Raw genomic sequence first — 20,187 nt, forward strand, 5'->3', positions numbered from 1 at the left:
TTCAAGAAATGTAATCAGAAGGACATACCTGGAAAGAAAGATGCAAAGAATTCTCAACCCAGGTGTGTGTGGGTGGTGGTGGTGGATGGAGGTGTCCATTTTTCTACACCATTGTATCATTCCCCACCACCAACACATAATGGAGTTGATCTTACGGAATTGGGTAATGTCTGCACTTTGGCCATTCCTTTTTCTTTCTGTTGTGTTTCTCTTATGGGAGATATGGCCCTTTTTTTGGTCAAAGAGAAGGGAGCTCAGTTCACCCCCAATTCACCTGCATTCTCATCCCTGCCCTGTCAGCTGCTATTCCTGCCTCAGTATCACCTCTATTCATGCTCTGGTGGTTGCCCTTAATGTCTGTGCTGTGGGTCCTCACTCAGAGACCTTTGCTCCGTGTCTTCTCCCATTGGTCAATTCACAGATCCCCCAAAGAGCTATTGATAACTTTAAATTTAGAGTGCAAAGATCGTGAGATGGAGATATGATTGCTAGACTCAGGACTAAGCTGAAATTCATTAGCAGGGACTGTCCTCAGCCACTGGAGCAACATAAGGTATTGGTAAAGCCAAAGCTAGAAATTCTCTGCTCCTGGATTATAGAAGCCAGTACTCAAGAGCAGCTCTCCACAGCTTATGGTCTATTCCACCTTGTCTATCATTGTAGAATGGGGACAAGGTTTATTAATATGTGAGTGTTCCCCACCTTCCCATATGCCACTCTTTAAAAAAAATATTTTATTTATTTATTCATGAGAAACAGAGAGAGAGAGAGAGGTAGAGACACAGGCAGAGGGAGAAGCAGGCTCCATGCAGGGAGCCCCATATGGACTTGATCTCCAGGATCATGCCCTGCACCAAAGGTGGCGCTAAATCGCTGAGCCACCCAGGCTGCCCCCCCAATATGCCACTCTGTCCCCAACACACTAATAAAGATCTTGTCTGTCTGATTCCTGTATCTTATGTGATACAGACTGAGGGACTGGAGAAGGATAAAGAGAGAGAGAGAAAGAGAGAGAGAGAGAGAGACCACTAGGTCAAAAAAGGTAAAAGGAAGGAGGAGTAAATGTGACTTTTAAAAAGCTAGAAGGTGGTCAGCCCAGGTGGCTCAGCGGTTTAGCGCTGCCTTTAGCCCAAGGCATGATCCTGGAGACTCAGGATGGAGTCCCACGTCGGGCTCCCTGAATGGAGCCTGCTTCTCCCTCTGCCTGTGTCTCTGCCTCTCTCTCTCTCTGTGTGTGTCTCCCATGAATAAATAAATAAAATCTTAAAAAAAAGCTGGAAGGTAACAGGGAAGAAAGAAGGAATAGAAATTATGGGTGGGGAAGATGAAAATAGAGACTTAGAATTTGGAATTTCTTGGGGGAGATGTTCCACACCAACATCTATGAATAGGAATATAGTATGAAGATTTTGAGAAATGTTGCCTATGCTTACAAGTTAGAGATTTTAATGTTCGTAAGAGATATAAAGATTGGAATTACTTTTAAATTATTTTTGGCAGCTGTAATATGGTTTTTAAATGTAAATTCATGCAGAAAGTAGCCACATGGATCCTAGTCTATATTTTGGTTATACTTATAAAAGTATTCTAGAGTTTTTGGTTTATTTCTTATGCCATCACTACTTATGAGATATCATTTATTCATAAACTATTTGAGATGTCTTTGTGTGAGTAAAATCTTCCCTGAACCGTGACATCTTCTTGCATCTCCTCTGCCTACTCTCCCACCCACTATGAGAGGTAATTACTCCCTCTCCCCTCTCCCTACAGCACTTTGTACCTCTGACGTTGCACTACACAATGCACTGTATCTTACCCATTGCACATCTGTCTCCCCAGTTGGACTATGATCTAGATGAAAGAGACTGTTTATTTTTCTCATTAATTCCCCAGATCTGACATATCTTCTGATAACAAGTGCTTAGCAATGACCACTATGCCACCCAATTCATGATGATACAAGTGACATAAATGCTGTTACAGTGAATGGTGCTTGAGAGTGATAGGAAAGATGAAGGTATCACAAAGGAAACCATGTTAGATTTTGCCTTGAAGTATGTGCAGGGACTCACTGGGTAGAAAAAGTTAGAAAAGGGATCTCATGCAGAAATCAGCATAAGGACAGCACAGAGGCTGGAGAGTTTGTATAAATATAGCGTGGCAGGATATCTCAACTGGCTGGACACAAGGCACCTGGAGAGGATAGCAGGAAATGAGGCAGCCAAGGTGGGTTGCGGCCAGATGAGAAGGGTTTTGCTAAATGTCTGCACTTGATTCTCCAGTCAAGGGGCCCCATGATGGGTTTTAGTGGAGAGACCTACAATCAGATATTTGAGGAAGAGGGCTCCTCTGCTGTTGATCAGCCCTCCGCTGGGCTCCCTCAGAGACTCAACTCCAGAGAGATGCATAACCTTTGTTCCCTGTGTTGCTTCTGCTCTAGAACTCTGGCCATTTTCCTAAGCTCATAATCATGGATGAAAGACCTAAATTGAAATGAAAGACCTCTTTGTATCTGACTCCTAAATCCAGAATTCAGAGCCAATCAACAGTAGGTGATCTCTTGGCTTCCCCCTTTCTTAGCTCCACTGACTCTGCTCTTAGTATGCAAATGTCATCAGAAATTTCACACCATCCTGGTAGAAGTTTTGATTGAGGCCTGCTTCTATGTGCCATTCACCATCAAAGACACCCTCAGAAGAATATTATCTTGTTGAGATTTGTTGTGTAATGAATTCTCTGAACTTGGCCACAGCAGGTGGGGGCTCTGACAACAAAATAGGCTGAGTGGGGGGACCTTGGGAATGGACAAATGTAGACCTGGAAGCAGGCTTTAGGCTGGATTTCTGGTACTCTGCCTTCTGCAGCTGTTCCCCTTTCACAGAGATAATGAAGCCTCTTTAGGTCCAGACCTTATGTAGAGAGTCCTGGGCCCAGGCATTTGTGCTGGACTGCAGCCATGATGGAGCATGCTGCTTTGAGCTGTTAAGTCACACAGACCTTAGCCCTTTTCCCTTTCTATACCCATGGGGGTGCTCTCCAGCAAGGAGCAGAGAGCAGGGATGGATCCAGCCCCAGCTTCAAGAGGCCAAGGGCACTTGATGGGATGGGTGTTATATTAGATATTGGAAATTTGAATTTAAATTTAAAAAATAAAAAAAAAGAGGCTAAGGATTGGTTTTGATTTTTCCATGCATTTCTCTCTTGTCCTGGCATGTACCCCCATGAGGCCACTACTTTTTCAGACTGTTGTGCTCTTTTCACACGCTATGATACCAGAATGCTAAAGGAACAAGAATAACATTTCAAAGGTCTAGAGAGTGTGTTCCAGCAAGTCAGGAATTCCCTGAATGCATCTACACCTGGGCACTGCTTCTGTAGCTTCCGGACCAGTAGATGAAATTATTTCAATTCCTGCTGTATCCCCAGTCCATGCCATTGTGTCGGACACATGTCAGTTATCATATAGATAACGGACAAATGACATAGATGAGGTATTGGGAGATGGGGATTTTTAAAAATTTTATTTGAAAGAGAGCATGAGCACAGGGAGTGGCAGAAGGAGAGGGAGAAGCAGGCTCCCTGCTGAGCAAGGAACCTGATGGGGCTCAATCCCAGGATTCTGCAATCACAACTTGAGCTCAAAACAGATACTTAACCAACTGAGCTACTCAAGTTCCCTGGAAGTGCAGAATTTTTGATTCAGTGAGCTTAATATCAGCCTGGGAAAAGCAACAAAATCCGGATCTGCCCACTCCATGCCAGGAACTCCAAAATCTGGAAGAGTTTCTAAAATATAAATGTTTTACTCTGCCTGTATGTATCCTCTGTGTATAGGAAGCCCAAGTATAAGCCAAGGAAGCCATCCAATCCTTGCTACTTAGAGGCCAACAGCCCCTGTTCCCAGGGCTAGTGGTAGAAGACATAAAACTGGAACCTGGGAATTTAGCATGAGGACAAAGACCCATGAGCATCTAAGTAAAATGGAGCCACCCTGACTAAACACTGGGCAGGAACTCTCCAGGCCCATGTATGTAAATGACAAACCAGCACATGGACACAGAACACTCCGAAGTAGTCTTTCTGTTGTCACACAGTAGTTACGAGCCCCTTCCCCTCCCCGAGCCCCATGCTGGCAGACAAGAGAGTAGAGCAGTGCAAGCGGAAGACCAGCTGTGGTCAGGAGTAGGTGAAGGTAGTCACAGCTCCTCAATTGTAAAACAGGCTTAGGTAGGCCACACGGTTCCGGTGCTTTCTGAAGTCCTTGTCAGTGGACAGCTGCAATGGAAAGAATTTTGTCTAGGTCAATATTCCAACAAGAACCGTCTGCCTCTGGCTGTGCAAAATGAACTGCACATCACCACTGTTGTGGCCCAGCTGAAGCCCACCCCACTGGAGCCTAGTCTTAGGATTCTGTCAACAGCTACTCCGTCATCTTACTCCGCTGTCTCACTAGGAATTGTTTTCTACTTGGTAAATCTCTAAGTATAGTTGGCAAATTACTCAAAAACAAAGAGTATGTTTGATTCCTGAATGTTACTCATACATCTAACATGATGATGTTGCTATTCTAGGCATTGCACAAATAGTTGTAGAATGAATCCAAGGTTCCTCTTAAAAAATGGCACCTCTGGAATTATGATAGCCCACGTGGATTGAGCATTTATTATGTTATAGGTACTCTGTTAAGTGCTTTTCCACATTAGCTCGATCTTTAGTGTTATCAAATTGATTCTATTATTATACCTATTTTAAAGGAAGGAAAACTGGTGCTTAGAAAAGTTGCCTGAGATCATACAGCCACTAATATGGGAACTAGTATTTGAACCCAGGCAGTCTGTCCACTGAATCCATGTTCTTCCCAGAATGTTCTATAGCCCCATGATGATCTAATACTCTAGTGGTGTATGAAAAGAGCACTGGCTTAGGAATCACAAGATCTAGATTCCAGTTGTCAATGTGCACTTGTCACTTAATCCATAAGAGCCTGATTTACCTCCTCTATCACCGAGATATAATTCTCCTGTTTCTACACTAGAAGATTACTTGAAGATTAGGTAAGAAAATGTGACTTTTGTCAGTTGTATCAACCTTTAAAAGTAACAAAACTGTTGAAAAAGATACTCATATGCATATTCATGCAAAACTGTGCATATCCTGTCAGGGGAACAAAAGTTTCTGAAGCTCATTCAGTTACTCTTGGATAAAAACCTCTGATACATATGAAAGTATCAGAGAGAGGGTTCTACACAATTCCAGTCTTATACCTCAGCTTTTAGGGTTCTTTTCTGTAGACATGGAACCTGAGCCCAGTCTGGAGATCCAAATTTCATTGGCCAGGTGATTTTGGGGGATGGTTTCATCTCTGGGTTGTACGTGCCAGGGCTAGAAATAAAAATACAAAGCATCCCGTGTTACTTAGTGACCATATATGAACTCCATCAGTACCACAGCTATACTTGCACTTGGTCTAATTCCTTGAGAAATAGGCAACATCCCAATTAGCTTTTTAATGTGGGGCAAGTGTGGGATTCCCTTGCCTGTTAATGTATTTCTGAATAGGTGTGAGTGTTAAATATATCTAATCTTGATGTCCCAGTTAGGATTAAAATCAACTCTAGTTTGAAAAATATTTCTGCAGCTCAGTATCCTTGGCTGGGATTCCCAGGAGTGGTGGGTGAGGAAATAGTCTACCACAGTCATGAATAAGTACTGCTGTACTTTGTAACTGGGGGTAAAAGTGTAATGATTAATTCAATCAGCAATTGCAGGACAAGAAGGCAAAACCAGTTACATTTTGATTGACATGGCATTTATAATTGCCTTTGTTCATAACACTTGGTCTTTGGGGTAGACTCTTTGCTGTGTTGGATATTGCACTTAGAATGGACACAGGGGCCAATGTTCAATACTTCCACTTCCTTAATTCAACCTTGAGAAAGTTACACTCAGTCACTGATCCTTGAATTTCTCATGAGCAAAACAAAGACCTTCACTCTTTGCCTCTCAGCTCCACACATGCTGAATGGCTTCCTGAACTTGGTCTATAGGGACCACGTGCTCAGCCCTGGCTCTCTTCTTCTCTTTTCAGTTTCTCCTTGCTCACCACACTCTAGCCATACCAGCCTCCTCCTTATTCCTCCTACCAGTTCCTCCCCAGGTTACAGCCTTTGTACTTGCAGCTCCTCCTACCTGGGAAGCTCTGGCCCAGATCTTCACAGGGCTGGCTCAGTCTTGTCATTCAGACTTCAGATCCAGTGTCATTTCCCCTAAAGACCTTTCTGGACATCCTTGCCAAAGTAGCACCACCCATTCCATCACTGCCCCGTTTACTGTCACCACCCTGCCTGGTGTGCCTGTGACAGTCCTAGCTCATGGCTACTGTCTTGGTGTAATTAGTAAGCTTACTCTCAGAAGTGTCACTGTCTGACTGCTTAATTATATGGTAACCATTCTTATTAACATGATTTTTTTTAAGTGTATTTGCTTCTCATCTGTCTGGACTCAAGAGTGTAAGTTCCAAGGAATGAGGAGCTTTGTGTGATGGATTTATGCAAAATCTCTGGATCCCTCCCTTGAAAGTGCCTGGCACTTATAACTGTTGATTGAATGAACCACTATGATTTAGAATTCTATAATGCCAGAGGTCTGGAAGGTCAGAGGTTGGCTCTTTAAAAGTGGGTGGGGGCAGCCTGAGTGGCTCAGTGGTTTAGCGCAGCCTTCAGTCCATGGGGTGATCCTCCCACATAGGGCTCCCTGCATGGAGCCTGCTTCTCCCTCTGCCTGTGTCTCTGCCTCTTCTCTCTCTCTCTCTCTGTGTCTCTCATGAATAAATAAATAAAATATTTTTTTAAAAATAAAAAAAATTAAGATGGGTGGGTGGTTTCCTTCAGCTGGCATGGTTTGGATGGAGTGCCTCCTTTGTACATTCTTTCCTATTGCTGTTTGGTGAAGTGCTCCAGAAGAGGGGAGACATACCCAGGATTAGAAGTATCCTTTGATGTCCTAAATCGAGGCAAGAAAGCATTAAATGGAGCAAAATTTTGTTTGTGTATTTGCTCCTGAGGATTTTCAGCCTGGTACATGCTTGGGTAAAGCATCATGTCCTGTTTTTCAGAAAAAGATAAATATGTTAGAGGGTGAAAAAAAAAATATATATATATATATATTTATAGCATTAGCTAAAGAAAACAGACTTATCCTCTTTCTGTTCATGTGTAAGCTATAGTTTTACTACTCAGGCTATAGATATAAGGCTACAGTAGGAAGAAAACCAAGATAAGTGTGGGGTTCAGCTAGCCAAAGACACACATGCTGAGGTTGCAGAAAAAGATCTACGGGAGGTAAAGGAACAAGGTGACTTTAGACCTGCTGTCCCCACCATTCCACTCAGAAATTGTTTTTAAAGCCAGTATCCCTCTCTTTGAGTGCAAGACTCAGAAAAATGCCCCAACATGGATTAGGATCCTATAACTGAAGACTTTTTTTTTTTTTTTAAAGATTTTATATTTATTCATGAGAGACACACGCAGAGAGAGAGAGAGAGAGAGAAGCAGAGACACAGGCAGAGAGAGAAGCAGGCTCCATTCAGGGACCGCGACATGGGACTTGATCCCAGGTCTTCAGGATCACACCCTGGGGTGAAGGCGGCACTAAACTGCTGAGCCACCGGGGCTGCCCTATACTGAAGACTTATAGAATTGAAATCCAATCACACAAAAGGAGTTCAAAAGTAGGAATTTGCTTTTTAAGTGGCAAGATAATAGGATGCATGTAAGCAACGCTTTGATACTTGGTGTCAGCTGTGTCAGCCCTGAAGCAGGGTCTTGGTACCATTTCTTTCTAGAATTGTTTTCCACTCTCCAGGGACTCTCACACACATTTGGGATGCTAACACCTAAGCTTTCCAGATGGACTTCTTCATAGCTTTTGTCTAAATATTTTTCTTGAATTTCAGGGCACATTTTCTGGTATCCTCCTGCTCTCCCAGCTTCACTCCCTGTTGCAAATGCATGCAACAACATGGATCACACTAAAATCTAAGCACATTCAGCCGTTTCTAACCTTGTTGATTGTCTTAAACCTCTCAGCTGTTCTGGCACCAAAAGTAAATCCTTTTTTACTGGTCGGGATCTTAGAGAGGTTGTATGCCAATCCATGCACCTTCAAGTCGTATATTAAAAAGAAAGAAAAAAAGGAAGGAAAACATACAGAGAATATTACAGTCATCAAAACAGAGTGGACTCAAAATGTTCTTATCTGAATTTCCTCTGCAAAAGTTGCTCTTTCTGTTTTGACTCTTCCGAGTGAAGACCATAGAAGCAATGATATAAGCAAGGCTGGCATACCAGTCTGCAGAGAAATGTGGCTGGCCAGGTAGAGTAAATGACCTTCCTGTGCATTCCAGTGTATCCAGTCCTGTAAGCCCTTGAGCTGACTTTACCTTAATCTCATCCTGAGTGTGATTACCTTATTTCATAAACTGACCTAGCAGTACACCACATTCCAAATTTGGACGAATGGGAGGCATTGATTCAGAGACTTTTGAAAATGGGAATGGAGTGGGGAGCGTATGAAGAAAGGCTGGCGTGTTTGGAGGATGCTGGAAGTGGGGCGCAAGGGTCCTTTAATTTCTGACATTGGACCTGACAGCTGGCTGCAGAGGACGAGGGCACCTTCTCATGTCACAAACCCTGTGAGATTTTCTTCCAGGGAACCTGGGTATCCCTGGATAGTCAGGGGACTGAAACCCACCTAAGAAAAGGGGAGTACTCACATCTTCTGCTATGTAACAGCCAGGCCCTCTGTGGGGCGCTCCTCGAAGAGGGAGAAATTTGTTTCCCAACAAGCTTGGAGGGTGGTGATGAGGAAAGAGCTTCCTCGGTTGACTTGTCCCAAAAGGGTAGTTAACCAGCGACTCTGAAGACCAAGAAAGAGCAGAAGCTCCACATAAGGAAAGGCCCTGGTCCAAGTGAGCGCTGGGGGGCGCGTGGGCCGCGCGGAGGCCGGGACCGCTGGGACCCGACGGAGAACAAAAGCCCGACCGAACCTCGAGGAGGGACGGCCTTCGCCCCCCCACCCGCCCCCGTCAGCCTCCCGCCCCGCCCCGCCCCTGCCCGCCGCCCTCCGTCGCTTCCCACGGCCCCGCTCACCCGCTTTGCCGAAGCACATCGCGCGCCCCGCGGAGCCAGCACTCGTGGACCGCGTTGCTAGGGCAGCGCAGGGGCGCGGGAACGGCCTGCCAGGGCTCGGCGCGCCTGCGCACAGGAGCGGGCCCGCACCCCCGGGGCCCGGGAGCCCCGCGACCTCTGCGGGGCTGCGGGGCTGCGCAGATGCAGGCTTTCCTGGCCTCGCGGCCACAGCCACTGCGCGGTAAGGGACTGAGCACAAGGGCTTTGGAAATCGGGCCACCGAGGTGCGGGGCTGAAGAGGGAGGGACGCTGGATTTAGGATGCCCCACACCTGCACTGCGGGGTCCGGGACCTGGAAGATGCTGGCGAGTGGGATGGGCTGCCAGGGCCACGCCTACAACCGGGGAATGGGGACTAAATGGAGCATAGCCTAGAGTGTTCCCTATTAGGCCCCTCTTGGACCCATTTTTCTGCAGGTTGCCCCCTTCTACCTCTAAGCGGAGCACGCACGAGGCTTTAAAAGGGTTGGAAGTCTTGAGTGCGGCAGTGGGACTGCAGAGGAATCGCGGAAGTGCTTAATAGTTGTAAAACCTTGGTCATCGCTTAAGTGTTTAAGTCCCAGTTTCCTCATCTCCAAATTGGGAAGAATAATTCCTCTTTATTGGGTAACGGCAGGATTAAGAGAACAGGATGAAAGCAATCAGGCCCTGGTACTTGGCAGGTGACAATGGCAAGAGGTTACTATGAAGATGGTATTCAGTCCCAGCTCCAAGAAAAAATGTCGTGGTGTGTGTTTTCTTTACCTTTGCCCTGCATTTTTTTTTTTTTACATTTTTTAATTTAAATTCAGTTTGTCGACATATAGTATGACACCCGTGCTCATCCCATCAAATGTCCTGCATATTAACACCAACCTGTTCTCTCTTGAATTTTGGATAGCTTTAGGAGTTATCAGATGTGGGAGGCAGCAAACATACAGTGTGACTGGTTCATGCTACCCTTTGGCCTCTGAGGATGACTCTGGGATCCACATACACCCTGGTCTAGAACTGTCTGTAGGGTAATTTCATACATTTAATGTAGGGTTTGAAAAAAAAAAAAAAGGTGATGCTGAGTCCAACAGGATATTTTGGAAACTCAAGGAAGCATTTTGCTTGTGAAAAATTACTGAGGAGATGCTCCTGATCATGGGGCCAGGGAGGCTGGACACCCTGCAGTGCATTGCCCCTTCACATGGTGCATTGTCACATGTCCTGCATAACATTCAGATGCCCTGCTGGACTGTACAGAAATATTTTTTTTTGTACAGAAATAATTGGTTGTACCTGACTTATATATAACACTGAGAAAAAAATTTTTTTACAAAAAATAATGTGTAAAACCCAGTAAAATAGGACAAGGTTGTGTGAGAAACAAAGCTTATAAATGGAATAAAGACACAGTCTCAAAATCATTTTTTAAATAAATTTATTTTTTATTGGTGTTCAATTTGCCAACATATAGAATAACACCCAGTGCTCATCCCATCAAGTGCCCCCCTCAGTGCCTGTCACCCAGTCACCCCCACCCCCCACCCACCTCCCCTTCCACCACCCCTAGATCGTTTCCCAGAGTTAAGAGTCTCTCATGTTCTCTCTCCCTTTCTGATATTTCCCACTCATTTTTTTCTCCTTTCCCCTTTATTCCCTTTCACTATTTTTTATATTCCCCAAATGAAACAGTCTCAAAATTATTGAATAATTTGCTCTAAGCCTTCTGTCTACTCAAAATATAATTGCAGTAAAACTGATGATAAATATAAAAATATTGGTATTGATTTGGTAATTTTCACTTTCATTAATATTTCAGGTAATATTAATATTTTTAGGTACCCACAGGTGTGTTTTGAAAGTAGTGTTTCCATTACTAGTGACATGAAACATATTTTGCAAAGTACTTTGATATTATGGCACCTAATTTCCTCATTAGTAGACTGGATTGCTTCCGACTAGTCCTCCAGCTGCGAAGAGGTAGAAAAGCTGGGCAAGGGGATGCCTGGGTGGCTCAGTGGTTGGGCGCCTGCCTTCAGCTCAGGGCGTGATCCAAAGTGCTTAATAGTTGTAAAACTATTACAACTATTAAGTTGTAAAACTCATCCAGGATCGAGTCCCGCATCGGGCCACCTGCGAGGAGCCTTCTCTCTCATTCTGTGTCTCTTATGAACAAATAGTCTTTTAAAAAAAAAGAAAAGCTGGGCAAAATAAAATATATGTTTTTGGAGACATCAGAGATATTCCATGAAAGACTATTCAGGGCCAAGATTGCAGAGAGAGGGGAAGCCTAAAATGGTGAGCCACAGTTGGCGCTGCTGTTCTCTTTGAACATCTGTTAATCAACAGGTGGCTGAGAAGCAGAGGATTTAAGTGGAAATTTGGACATGTATGTTTCTGAAAGCTGAGAACCAAAAATTAAGTTGGCTATGGAGGATGGGAGCCTGGAAAACACTTGGGCTTTTAGTTGGGACCCTAAAGGGATAAACTCTAGGAATAAGAGTAAATAAAAAATAGACCAGCTCTCTAAAAACCCTGAAATCCACCTTTGTACCTACATAGTCTCCAGCAGCATTAAGGTGATCTGCTTCTACCCTTACTGCATACCAGGGGGGAAAAAAGTAAATTATCTCTGGATATTACATTATCCAAAGCATTAACTAATTTTTATAATTTTTCATGCAAAATGTTTGGCATTCAATATAAAACAGCCATTCGTATAAAAAAAAAAAGAGTAGAAATAAACCTAAAGGAAATCCAGAGATTGGAATTTTCAAACATGGGCTCTAAAGTAACTGTACGTGGCTTAGATTTTGGAGGAAGCCTCCAGACTTCAGAGTAAACACGCAAAGCGAGAGAAAGTAAGGACCATCAAGGTAAGAGGCTAAAAGAAAAAAAAGTTATTAGATCCTAAAGACAGGATCAGCAAAGATCCTACTGTACTCAAGAAAGAGAAATTTTCCCCATAAGTCTTCTTGTTCATGTTACTAATGTAACACACAAATGAGTCCACCTAATATCCTGAATGGTGCAAATTTATCAACTTTTCCTTAAAGCCAATCCAAACATTGTACAGTCAAAGATGGACTGTCTATATGCTTTATGTATCTCCTGTATAACCAATTGTGTAATGATAAACCTGAGAAGATAAGGTAGAAGGTCAGGCAGCTCTAAGGATAATCAAGGATTCAATGTTTGAATGATGATCCCACACAAAGAAACCTATGCAGGTGATTGTCTAGAACCAAAGAATGTTTAGACAAAGGTTTATCTTGGGGCCACTTTTGATGAAGACTTTAAGAATTTTGCAGTTCCTATCATGTACATTTCTAAACATATAGCATCGAGGATGCCTGATGTTTATGGAGACTGTTTTAGCTTTATGAGATAGTTTATTAGCTTTCCTTAGTTGTCTATGTATGAGGCTATTATAAGGATTATTTTTCTGGGGTCACCTGTCTGCCTTTGGCTCAGGCCATGATCCCAGATTCCTGGGATGGAGCCCCACATCGGGCTCTCTGTTCAGCAGGGAGCCTGTTTGTCCCTCTCCCTCTGCCCTCTCCCCACTCCATCCCCCACTTGTGCTCTCTCATGCTCTCTCTCTCTCTCTCAAATAAATAAATAAAATATTTTTTATAAGTATAAAGAAGAATTATTATTCTGGGAAACCACCTGCTCTGCTGCAGTGATCTAATTGATCTGGCTAAATAGATTTGATTTTTGATATAATGTTTTAAATAGATTTTTGTCTTATTTAAAACTTTATTGAATTAAGTAATAAATCAATTTAACAAAGGAGCTAAAGCTGGTAATTCAAGAAATTAAATGATAAGTTGGAGACCTTTAGAAGCAATAAAAAGGAATCAAATAAAAATTACACAACTAACACTATCTCTTAAATAACTCAAGGCATGAGTTTAACAGCAGATTATAAAAGCTGAAAAAAAGAATTAGGAATTGAATCAGAAGAAAATATTCAGACTTGAAGCTTGGAGATGCAAAAGGACAGAAAATGCAGGGAAAAAAGTATGAGAGATGAGAGACAATGAAAAGTTTCACTTATATGCAGATCTTTTTAGAGTACAGCACTGTAAATGTATTTTCCTTATGATTTTCTTAATAAGATTTTATTTTTTCTAGCTTACCTTATGATAAGAATACATTGTATAATGCATATAACATACAAAATACATGTTAATCAGCTCTTTATGTTATTTGTAGGGCTTCTGAACAAGAGTTAGCTATTAGTTAAGTATTGAGGGAATAAAAGTTACAGGTGGAATTTTGACTACACAGGGGGTGAGCACTCTTAACCTCATGTGTTCAAAGGTCAACTGGATTGTGTGTGTATATATATATATATATATATATATATATATATATATATACACATATATACGTATATATATAGGGGGGAAGGGAGGGAGAGAGGGAGGGAAGTAACATTTAACAATTGAAGAATTGGGGCGAATAGGTAAGAGAATCTTTGTACTGTCTTTGCAACTTTTCTAGGTTTGAAAATGTTTCAAAATAATAATTTAAAAAATAGATACCATTAGAAAAGTGAGAAAGTAAGCCAAGATGTGGAGGGAGACATAAGCACAAAAGCATCAAGACCTATAGTGTCCACTACCCATATTTAAATTGAGATTCGTGTAAGTATAAAATACACATCAAAATTTAAGGACTTAGAATGAGAAAAGTATGGGACACCTGGGTGGCTCAGTGGTTAAGCATCAGCTCAGGGTCTGATCCTGGAGTCCTAGGACCAAGTCCCACATCGAGCCCCCTGCATGTATTTGAAAAAAAGTACAAAATATCGAATTAATAAATTTTATATTGGTTACATGTTGAAATAATATTTGGATTTATTGGGTAAAATAAAAAAAGAAGTAAAATTAACTTCACATGTTTCTTTTTATTTTTTTAATGTGGCTTTTAGAAATGTAAACTTAGGGTAGCCCCAGTGGTTTAGTGGTTTAGCGCCACCATCAGCCCCGGGTGTGATCCTGGAGACCCAGGATGGAGTCCCACATAGGGCTCCCTGCATGGAGCCTGCTCTTTCCCCTTCCTGTGTCTCTGCCTCTCTCTGTGTGTGTCTCTCATGAATAAATATATAAAATCTTAAAAAAAAAGAAATTTAAACTTAAACACATTGCTCACATTATATTGCCACTGGACAGTGCTGATCTAGGACATATAAAGCAACTATTTCAGATCAATAAGAAAAAACCAACTTAATAAAAACATAGATAAAATACTTGAATGGGAACTCAGAAAGAAGAACATCCAAATAACCGTGAACATATAAAAAGTGTTCAACTTAAGTAGTCATAAAGGAGTTACAAATTTAAACCATAATGAGACACCCAAAAGATGGCTAAAATTACGAAACAGACAGCACTTATGCTACTAGGATGTTAAACAGCTGAATATACTTTTAGTGTGAAAAGACATCCCTATGACCTAATACTTCCTGCTCCTTGGTACTTACTTGAGGAATGCATACAACTGTACACCTAAAGGCATGTATAAGAACATTACCAGGACAGCCCCGGTGACCCAACAGTTTAGCGCCAGCTTCAGCCTAGGGCATGATCCTGGAGACCTGGGATGGAGTCCCACGTCAGGCTCCCTGCATGGATCCTGCTTCTCCCTCTGCCTGTGTATCTGCCTCTCTCTCTCTCTGTCTCTCATGAATAAATAAATAAAATCTTAAAAAAAAAAAAAAGAACTTTAACAGCAACACGATACATAACTGTCCCAAACTGGAACAATCAAATGTCCATTAATGGTAGAATGGAGGGCAGCCCGGGTGGCTCAGCGGTTTAGCGCCGCCTTCAGCCCAGGGCCTGATCCTGGAGACCGGGGATCGAGTCCCACATCGGGCTCCCTGCGTGGAGCCTGCTTCTCCCTCTGCCTGTGTCTCTCTGCCTCTCCTTCTCTCTGTGTCCCTCATGAATAAATAAATAAAATCTTTAAAAAAAAATGGTAGAATGGAAAGATCAGGAACAAGACAGGGATGTCCACTCTCACCACTGGTGTTCAACATAGTACTAGAAGTCCTAGCCTCAGCAATCAGGCAACAAAAAGTAATAAAAGGCAGGGGATCCCTGGGTGGCTCAGCATTTGGCGCCTGCCTTTGGCCCAGGGCACGATCCTGGAGTCCCAGGATCGTCAGGCTCCCGGCATGGAGCCTGCTTCTCCCTCTGCCTGTGTCTCTGCCTCTCTCTCTCTCTCTATGTCTATAATAAATAAATAATTAATTAATAATTAAATAAATAAATAAATAAATCTTTAAAAAAAAGAAATAAAAGGCATTTAAATTCGCAAAGAAGAAGTCAAACTCTCCCTCTTCACAGATGACATGATACTGTACATAGAAAACCCAAAAGACTCCACCCCAAGATTTCTAGAACTCATACAGCAATTCGGCAGTGTGGCAGGATACAAAATCAATGCCCAGAAGTCAGTGGCATTTCTAGACACTAACAATGAGACTGAAGAAAGAGAGTCAATCCCACTTACAATTGCACCCAAAAGCATAAGACACCTAGGAAAAAACCTAACCAAAGAGGTAAAGGATCTATACCCTAAAAACTAAAAGAATTTCTGAAAGAAATTGAAGAAGACACAAAGAGATGGAAAAATATTCCATGCTCATGGATTGGAAGAATTAATATTGTGAAAATGTCAATGTTACCCAGGACAATTTACACATTTAATGCAATCCCTATCAAAATACCATGGACTTTCTTCAGAGAGTTGGAGCAAATCATCTGAAGGGTTGTGTGGAATCAGAAAAGACCTCGAATAGCCAGGGGAATATTAAAAGGAAAACCATAGCTGGGGGCATCACAATGCCAGATTTCAGGTTGTACTACAAATACAACCTTGATATGGTCATCAAGACAGTGTGGTACTGGCACAGAAACAGAACAGAATAGAGAATGGAACAGAATAGAGAATCCAGAAGTGGACCCTCAACTTTATGGTCAACTAATATTCGACAAAGCAGGAAAGACTATCCACTGGAAAACAGACAGTCTCTTCAATAAATGGTGCTGGGAAAATTGGGCATCCACATGCAGAAGAATAAAACTAGACCATTCTCTTACACCAGACACAAAGATAAACTCAAAATGGATGAATGATCTAAACGTGAGACAAGATTCCGTCAAAATCCTAGAGGAGAACACAGGCAACACCCTTTTTGAATTTGGCCACAGCAACTTCTTGCAAAATTCATCCATGAAGACAAGAGAAACAAAAGCAAAATGAATTATTGGGACTTCATCAAGATAAGAAGCTTCTGCACAGCAAAAGAAACAGTCAACAAAACCAGAAGACAACCTACAGAGAAGATATTTGCAAATGACGTATCAGATAAAGGCCTAGTTTGCAAGATCTATAAAGAACTTATTAAACTCAGCACCAAAGAAACATACAATCCAATCATGAAATGGGCAAAAGACATGAAGAGAAATCTCACAGAGGAAGACATAGACATGGCCAACAAGCACATGAGAAAATGCTCTGCATCACTTGCCATCAGGGAAATACAAATCCAAACCACAATGAGATACCACCTCTTACCAGTGAGAACGGGGAAAATTAACAAGACAGGAAACAAATGTTGGGAGGACGTGGAGAAAGGGGAACCCTCCTGCACTGTTAGTGGGAATGTGAACTGGTGCAGCCACTCTGGAAAACTGTGTGGAGGTTCCTCAAAGAGTTAAAAATAGATCTGCCCTCCGACCCAGCAGTTGCACTGCTGGGGATTTACCCCAAAGATACAGATGCAGTCAAATGCCAGGACACCTGCACCCCAAAGCTTATAGTAGCAATGTCCACAATAGCCAAACTGTGGAAGGAGCCTCGGTGTCCATCGAAAGATGAATGGATAAAGAAGATGTGGTTTCTGTATACAATGGAATATTACTCAGGCATTAGAAACGACAAATACCCACCATTTGCTTCAACATGGATGGAACTGGAGGGTATTATGCGGAGTGAAATAAGTCAATCAGAGAAGGACAAACATTATATGGTCTCATTCATTTGGGGAATATAAAAATTAGTGAAAAGGAATAAAGGGAAAGGAGAGAAAATGAGTGAAAATATCAGTGAGGGTGACAAAACATGAGAGACACCTAACTCTGGGTAATGAACAAGGGGTGGTGGAAGGGGAGGTGGGTACGGGGTTCGGGTGACTGGGTGATGGGCACTGAGGGGGGCACTTGGCAGAATGAGCACTGGGTGTTATGCTATATGTTGGCAATTGAACGGAATAAAAAAAATTTAAAAGGATAATAGAATGGAAAAATAAGTTGTGCAATACTCAGATGAAGGAATACTATATAGCAATGAATAGGAACAAAACCCTGTGCATATAATATAGCCTAAGCTCACAGTTTTGAATGAAATAATTTAGCCTCAAACATTTACATACTGTATGAGTACATTTACATAAACCCCAAAATAGGCAAGACTAATTTGTGTTAGAAGTTAGAATGGCTGTACCTTTTAAGGAGGGTGAAAGTAGAGGGATGCCTGGGTGGCTCAGTGGTTGAGCATCTGCCTTCGGCCCAGGGCATGATCCTGGAGTCCCAGAATCGATCCCACATCAGGCTCCCTGCATGGAGCCTGCTTCTTCCTCTGCCTGTGTCTCTGCCTCTTTCTCTCATGAATAAATAAATAAAATCTTAAAAAAAAAATAAGGAGGGTGAAAGTAGTAAAAGAGAGGGAACATGAGAGGGCTTTGAGAGTGGTAATGGTGATCCATTTCTTGTACTGGGTACTGCTTATGAAGAGTTCACTTTGCATGTTGTATCAATCTGTTCAGTTATGATTTGGGCCTTTTTTTGGTATACATGATAGACCAATAAAATAGTTTATTTTTAACATCTGGCAATCCTAGAGAAAGCACATTAACATTATTTACTTCTTTTAAAAAATAATTTAGTCATACTCCTTTTCCTTTTTCACTGGTTTGTAATTTGTTGAGTATCATCCCTACTTTAAATAAAGCAATGCACCTCTTTCTGTAATCAGGAACCCGTAAGCATGGAGTGGTATTAATTTTCCTAATACTAGTTTTTGTTATGGTGTCCACTTATAAGTAAATCTGCATTTTTATTTTCTAAACTGCTTGTATGAGATGACATTTAACCTTCTTTCTTAATTCTAGGCTTATTCATTATTTATGATATGGTGCAGAGCCTGACTACTTCACTGACTTACAAAGTAATCACATCTGAGCATTTATATATTGAGATGCATATTATTTTTCTTCTTTACAATTATGGCATTATATTACTATATGGTTAGGTAGGTTAGGATTAGGGTTAGTGAATAGTGTTAGGGTTATGGGATAGGGTTAGGATTAAGGTTAGGGTTAGAGTTAGGGTTAGGGTTTAGGGTTCGGGTTAGGGTTAGGGTCAGGACGGACTGAGATTGGGAGAACTGAGTTTTACAAGTACACTGGATAACATTCAGATTTAGCTCTTCTCTCTGCTAAAATGCCAAGGTTTTCTTGCATTGGGAGTCTACTCTTGAGGAGAGAATGTGAACAGAAGAAAAAACAATGTTTTTATTTCTTTTCCTGCCTAGAACAGCAAGGTTTTTATACTCATTTTTATCCAGTCTTTACTTATGTAAGAGAGTGAAAAGTTCTCAATAGTAAAGGAGCTACATTTTGGTGACAACTCTATAGCCTCCTGGAGAATCTCCTAGGGAAATTCAGTGATCTGATCTGATCTGATCTGATTTAGCACTGATTCTGCTCAGTGAAGCAGATACTGAAGTTTTCAGTATTGTAATGATCCGTGATCTTTTGTAGGCACGTGCCTTGAAACCTTCTGAGATGCTGGTTGGTTGGTTGGTGGGCTGGCAGGCTGGCTGTTTGCTGGTTCATTCATTAGTTCATTGATTTTCAATAGATTCCAAGAAAGTCAAACCCTAAATAGTGTCTCTTGACTAATATATGTAGTTTACCTGCTATGTAAGTCACATGAGAAGCATTGTCAACCAAATAATAATAAGCCCTCTCAGATTATATTGGGTGTATGAATGCTGTCTGTGTTCTAAAAACAAAAAGAAATTTCTAAAATTGCAACATGTGCCTGGTACAGTGCCATCACTCAACATTCAAATTGTTAAAATGCTGTGTGTCACAAAAAATAATCAAATTTTCTACTCGACTGCATTCTAATGAATTCTCATTGGGTCTTTAACCATGTCCATTGTTGACCACCCTGTCATTTACAGGTGTCGTTCTGATGCTCTTGCAAAAATATGGTCCAGCTTCCAGAGATTCACCAAGAGGACTTTTGACAAATACCGGTCTCTGGTCACCCTGAGATCATGAAACTACAGTATGAATTGCTAGAATTAATGTACAAGCTGCATTTAAACATAACAAAAAGAAACAACATGGAACTGAATGAGTGAAGGACAATGATGACCGTTTTTAATGCCTCTCATTCAAAACATTGTTGACTCCCCTCATGTTTGCTCTTCCAGATTGAAGGCAACTTTGTCTCTAGAGATATCTATGACTTACAGAAAGTTTAGGAAAATGTTGTTTTGTCAAGAAATTAAAATATTTATATTTTCTCCCTACTTGTAACCCTCCAGAGTTCAGAAACTCTCAGTGAGTATTCTTTCTTTTATGGCAATTGGAAATCATCTGCGGAAATTCCCTGGCAATCTGTTCTCATTGTAATCAGACACCATTGGAAGGATTGGTTGTATTACCAAGGCCTTGACTAGAATGGCATCTGTTTTTCTTTTTCTTCCTCCCTAGCCCCTCCTCCCTGGTTTTATGTTTCAAAGTAATCTCTATTCCCAACATAGGGCTTGAACTCACAACCTTGAGGTCAAGAGTTGTGTTCTCTACTGACAGAGCAGGCCAGGTTCCCCTGGAATCTGATCCTTAGGCACATGCATAGACTCAGAAGGATCAGACAGCTTGGAGAAACTCAGATCAACTTTCTGGAGCCAATCAAGCCCCTTGGAGACTGTGGGCC

At 41.8% G+C, this 20,187-nt stretch overlaps 1 protein-coding gene across 2 annotated transcripts; it reads right to left on the reverse strand.

Annotated features, from left to right (window-relative positions):
* Window positions 1-4,060: 4,060 nt before the first annotated feature.
* LOC112663885 (protein pitchfork-like) lies at window positions 4,061-9,274 on the reverse strand. Of its 2 annotated transcripts, XM_025452878.3 has the most exons (6): window positions 9,150-9,274; window positions 8,774-8,916; window positions 8,062-8,160; window positions 6,976-7,103; window positions 5,265-5,382; window positions 4,061-4,275 (listed from the first exon to the last, which is right to left on the reverse strand). In XM_025452878.3, exons 1-6 carry the CDS (start codon window positions 9,166-9,168, stop codon window positions 4,207-4,209), a joined length of 576 nt encoding a protein of 191 aa, XP_025308663.1. In that variant the 5' UTR covers window positions 9,169-9,274; the 3' UTR covers window positions 4,061-4,206. The 2 variants fall into 2 exon arrangements, with proteins under 2 accessions (XP_025308663.1, XP_025308664.1); XM_025452879.3 differs by lacking the exon at window positions 8,062-8,160.
* Window positions 9,275-20,187: the final 10,913 nt, after the last annotated feature.

The sequence above is a fragment of the Canis lupus genome, chromosome 17, assembly GCF_003254725.2.
Source record: "Canis lupus dingo isolate Sandy chromosome 17, ASM325472v2, whole genome shotgun sequence".
NCBI classification, from domain to species: Eukaryota; Metazoa; Chordata; class Mammalia; order Carnivora; family Canidae; genus Canis; species Canis lupus.

Excerpts from the sequence above, each read along its gene's own strand:
- LOC112663885 (XM_025452878.3), bottom strand. Across the intron at positions 7,104-8,061 it reads GGTTTAAGACAATCAACAAG|GACATGATGCTTTACCCAAG; the intron begins GTTAGAAACGGC and ends TCTGAAAAACAG. Across the intron at positions 5,383-6,975 it reads AAGGATACTTCTAATCCTGG|CCCTGGCACGTACAACCCAG; the intron begins GTATGTCTCCCC and ends TTTTATTTCTAG.